This window comes from Belonocnema kinseyi, chromosome 6 (assembly GCF_010883055.1).
Source record: "Belonocnema kinseyi isolate 2016_QV_RU_SX_M_011 chromosome 6, B_treatae_v1, whole genome shotgun sequence".
In the NCBI taxonomy this organism is placed as follows: Eukaryota; Metazoa; Arthropoda; class Insecta; order Hymenoptera; family Cynipidae; genus Belonocnema; species Belonocnema kinseyi.
Window position 1 is genome coordinate 4,757,126 of NC_046662.1, and position 5,527 is coordinate 4,762,652.

The 5,527-nt window shown below is 25.4% G+C and overlaps 1 protein-coding gene across 2 annotated transcripts in view; it reads right to left on the reverse strand.

The window, feature by feature from the left end:
• Positions 1-5,527, reverse strand: part of LOC117174377 (vacuolar protein sorting-associated protein 13D) — a 277,354-nt gene that overhangs the window by 84,698 nt on the left and 187,129 nt on the right. For both annotated transcript variants that reach the window (XM_033363451.1, XM_033363449.1), the window contains exons 4-5: positions 2,930-3,126; positions 2,674-2,841 (exon numbers count right to left, since the gene is read on the reverse strand). In XM_033363451.1, coding sequence (XP_033219342.1) covers positions 2,674-2,841; positions 2,930-3,126 — 365 coding nt within the window. The remainder of the gene's footprint in view (positions 1-2,673; positions 2,842-2,929; positions 3,127-5,527) is intronic.

The following is a 5,527-nucleotide window of genomic DNA, read 5'->3' on the forward strand; positions in this document are numbered from 1 at the left end:
GTAGACGGTATTAACGCTGAAATGCTTAAACACGGTGGCGAGTACATACCACATAGAGTTTGCGAATTGATAAATTTATGTTTCGAGTTGGGAGACGTCCCACACGATTGGAAAAAAGCGATCATCGTACGGAAAAAAAGTTTTCTGTGCATTTGTTGACCTAGAAAAAGCTTTCGACAAGGTAGATAGAAGTAAACTTTGGGAAGTCCTGAAAGAATATGGAGTCAATGGATGGATTCTACAAGCTATAAAAACAATATATACAGGTAGCAAAGCGAGTGTAAGAGTGAATGGGAAACTGAGTGACTGTTTCGATATTATTCAAGAAGTTAGACGAGGATGCGTTATGTCTTCATTGTTATTTATATTATTTATGGACAAGTGTTTAATAATGGCTCTGTTCGACGAAGAGGGTGTGGATCTCGAAACAGCAAGGGTATGTTAGTTAGCGTTCGCAGATGATAAGGTTGTTATGGCAGAGTCAATCGAAGAATTACAAAGAATGTTGAATAAACTAGATGCCAATCAAGTTCGACCAGTCCCCATGGTGGGGCGCTCTGGCCAATCACAGGCATCGTAGAAAGTATACCTAAGAACATCATGACCTGATACCTCAGTTTCAGGTCAGCCCTGAAGATGTGAACTGCAATGTTTATGAAACGTCGGCAAACAATTCGTAGTTTTTTACATGAATGAAACCCGAAATATCTCTTTTTATCAAAAGGAATTATCGCGAAAGCATAAAATCTATTATCAATCTGAAAATTCTCTATCCCTTCCACACGCTACTCCTTTCCCCTACCGAGTGAGTCACGCTTACCCCGAAAGGGAAATGACTTAATGGTATCCTTCTTGATAGACATTACATTTTTTTGGTTTAAAATTCTATTCTTTGGTTTGAATTTAAACTATTGGGTTGAAAATTCATTTAACCATTTTAAATTGTTAACATATTTTTTTCTGTTTGAAAATTAATTACTTTAACTGAAAATTTAATTATTTCATTTCTTTTGAAAATTTACCTTTTTTGATAGACATTTAAACTTTTGGGTTGCAAATTTATATCTTTGGTTAGAAATTTAACTATTGGGTTGAAAATTCCTTTTAAAATTTTAAATGGTTGAAAATTCATGTATTTTGTGAAAAATTCATCTTTTCTGTTAGAAAATTAATTATTTTAACTGAAAATTTAACTATTTAATTTCTTTAGAAAATTTGCCTATCTTAATAGACATTTAATCTCCTCGGTTGGAAATGCATTTGTTGGGATTTTGTTGAAAATTCATCGATTTTGTAAAAACATTTCTTTTCTGGTGAAAAATTAATCTTATGGATTTAAAATTCAACAATTGGGTTAATAATTACATTTTTAGTTGAAGATTCGTCATTTTAGTAAAAAAAATTTTTGCTTGTTTATAAATTTAACTATTTTGTGAAAAACTCAATTTTTCTTGTTGAAAATTAATTTTTTTAATTTAAAATTTAACTATTCTATTTTTTGACGAAATTGTATCCTTCTTCACAGACATTAAATCTTTTTGGTTCAAACTTCATTTTTTTGGTTGGTAATTTAACTATTGGGTTACAAATTCCTTTAAAAAATTTAAATTGTTAAAAATTCAATTTTTTGGTTGAAAATAAATTTTTTAAACTAAAACTTTAACTATTTTATTTCTTCCGAAAATTTACATTTTTTGATAGACATTTAATCTTTTTCGTTAAAAATTCATTTCTTTGAGTGGAAATTTAACTATTTTATTAAAAATTTAATTTTTTGGTTGAAAATTAATTTTTCTAACTAAAAATTTAACTCTTCGATTTTTTGTCGAAAATTTATCCTTCTTGATAGACATTAAATCTTTTTGGTTGAAAATTGATTTTTTGTTGTTGGAAATTTAACTATTGGGTTGAAAATTCCTTTAAAAATTCATGCATTTTGTTAAAAATTCATCTTTTCTGTTAGCAAACTAATTATTTTATCTGTTGGGTTTGTGATTTAACTATTTTGTTGAAAATTCATCTATTTTGTAAAAATATGTATTTTTTGGTAGAAAATTAATCTTATGAATTGAAAATTCATCTATTCCGTTAATAATTCAATTTATACTTAAAGATTCGTCATTTTAGTACAAAATTATTTGTTTGTTTATAAATCTAACTATTTTGTTAAAAATTCATTATTTAACCCGAAAATTTGATTATTTCATTTCGTTCGTAAATTTACCTTTTTTTTACAGACATTTCATCTTTTTGGTTCAAACTTCATTTTTTTGGTTGGAAATTTAGCTATTGGGTTGAAAATTCTTTTAAAAATGTTAAATGGTTGAAACTTAATGTATTTTGTTAAAACATCATCTTTTCTGTTCGAAAATGAATGATTTTAACTGAAAATTGAACTATTTAATTTCTTTCTTAATCTCCTATTTTTTCCTATTTTTTCAAAAATGCATCTATTTTTTTAAAAATGTGTCTTTTTGGTAAAAAAAAAAGTCCTTTTAGGATTGAAAAAGAAAGTATTAGGAAGAAATTAATATATTTTTTTTTTAAATGAAGATTCATTATTTTAATTCAAAATGAATTTTTTTATTAAAAAATTTAACTATTTTCTTGAAAATTCTTTCGAGATTTTCCTGACACATTTAAAAAAAATTTTTTTTAGAGAAGGATACTTACATCTGTTAGAGCTAGTGGCACCTGATCCAAAGACAGGTCTAAAACAATTCTTGGTTTATTGGGAGAACGTAACGGCCTTTCAGATCTGTCTCTCTTTATGTGGGCTTTCGCACTCACGGGTGACAAAATATAACTCTGCTTGACTTTCTTCGACTCGCTCATCGCAATCTGCGGATAAAGAAATTTCAACTTTCGAGCTTGAGACATTTCTTGGGAATGAATTTTGAATATGATGATTTTTTCAATTGATACGTACTGCTAAATCTCCGAGGTTTAAGTTTCCAAAGAAATTCTCGTCTTTCAAGTGATTCCAATAGACCGAGAGTCCGTCCAATTCCATGAGCTTGAAGGACGCATCGGTGAGATTCCAGGAGGTGGATCCTGGGATCCAACTCGCATCGCAACTTTGAGCTGTTAATCCTCCGATTATAACTCCAAAAGCAATTCCACTACCTGAAATCAATTTTTCAATTATTTCCCCAGGGTCCATTAAATATCAGCATTTTAATCTTGTTATATTTTTAACATACATTGAATCTTTTATAAACGAAATAAAACAGTATTTCAAATATTAATTAAACAATTTTAAATTTATTTATTTTTAAACAAACTAATTAGATTTCGAACATGATAGTTGAATTTTTAACAAACAAAAAAAAAAAGGATTTTAAAACCAATCAGGCGAATTTTCAACCAATAAAGATTTTTCAGTCAAGAAAGGAATAAAAGTTGATCTAAATTGTTGAAACTTCAACCCAAAAGACGAATTTTCTTTACAAAATTTTAATTTTGTAACCAACTAATTAAATCTTGAACATAATATTTGAATTTTAAACCTAAAAAGATAAACCCCCTCTCCCAAAAAATGTCATAGTTTATATTTTGTAAAAATAAAGATTTTTCACTCAAAAAAATAAAGAAAAGTTGATCTAAATTCTTGAACCTTCAAGCCAAAAGGCGAATCTTCTGTACAAAAAATAAATTTTTAAAGCAACTAATTAAATTTTGAACATAATAGTTGAATTTTCTACCTAAAAATATAAATTCCAACCAAAAAGTATCATAGTTAATATTTAAATGGAAAAAGATAAAATTTATACAAAAAAAATTTTAACCCAAAAGACGAATTTGTTACTAATAAAGATTTTCCACTCAAAAAATAAATGTTTTTATCAAAGTTGAACGTTCAAGTCAAAAGATGATTTTTTTCTATAAAAATTAAATTTTTAAACCAATTAATTAAATTTTGAACATAATAGTTGAATTTTCTACCTAAAAATATAAATTTCAAACAAAACAGTGCCATAGTTTATATTAAAATCGAAAAGGATAGAATTTAAAAAAAAAAAAGAATTTAAAAAAAAAGAAAGAATTTTCAAAACAATAAGACGAATTTTTTACAAAAAAAGATTTTTTACTCAAAAACTAAATAAAATTTCATCTAAATGTTTGAACCTTTAAACAAAAGACAAATTTTTTCTACGAAAATTGAATTTTTAGACTAATTAACTAAATTTTGAACATAATAGTTGAATTTTCAACCTAAAATGACAACTTCCCGACACAAAAGTATCAAAATTCATATTTAAATGGAAAAAGATAAATTTTATACAGAAGAAAAATAATTTTCAAAACAAAAAGACAAATTTTTTACAAATAAAGATTTTTCACTCAAAAAATAAAGAAAAGTTTTTTTACATTCTCGAAACTTAAGCCAAAAGACGAATTTTCTCTACAAAAATTTAGTTTTTTAAGCAACTAATTACATTTTGAACAAAATTGTTGAATTCTCAACCAAAAAAGATAAATTCTCCCCCAAAAATGTTTATATACAGATCGAAGAAGATCAAATTTATACAAAAGAAGAGTTTTCTCTATAAAAATTTAATTTTTAAACCAACTAATTAATTTTTGAACACAATAGTTGAATTTTCAACCTAACATAAATTTCCAACCAAAAAGTATCATAGTTAATATTTAAATGGAAAAAGATAAAATTTATACAAAAAAAAAATTTAACCCAAAAGACGAATTTGTTACTAATAAAGATTTTCCACTCAAAAAATAAATGTTTTTATCAAAGTTGAACTTCAAGTAAAAAGATGATTTTTTTCTATAAAAATTAAATTTTTAAACCAATTAATTAAATTTTGAACATAATAGTTGAATTTTCATCCTAAACAGATAAGTTCCCAACAAAAACGTCCCACAGTTTATAAACACATTGAAAAAGATAAAATTTATTTTAAAAATTTATAAGTAAAAAAAAAAAGAATTTTTTACAAATACAAATTTTTCGGTCAAAAAATAAATAAAAGTTTTTATAAATTGTTGAACCTTTAAGACAAAAGGTGAATTTCTTCTACAAAATTGAATTTTCTAACCAACTAATTAAATTTTGAACATAATTGTTGAATTTTCAACCTAAAAAGATAAATTTAAAAAGTTAGATAAAAAGTTTAAAACCAAAAAGAAAATTAATAAATCAATTTTTTCTACATAAATTGAATTTTTAAATCAACTAATTAAATTTTGAATATAATAGTTGAATTTTCCACCTAAAAAGATAAATTCCAAACAAAACAGTGCCACACTTTATATTCAAATCAAAAAGATGAAATTTATTAAAAAAAAAAAGAAAGAAAAATTATTCAAAACAAAAAAAGGAATTTTTTACAAATAGACTTTTCACTCAAAAAATAAAGAAAAGTGGTTCTAAATTGTTGAACCTTCAAGCCAAAAGGCGAATTTTCTCTACAAAAATTAAATTTTTAAAGCAACTGATTAAATTTTTAACATAATTGTTGAATTTTCAACCTAAAAACATACCCCCCCCCCCAAGTGTCACAGTTTA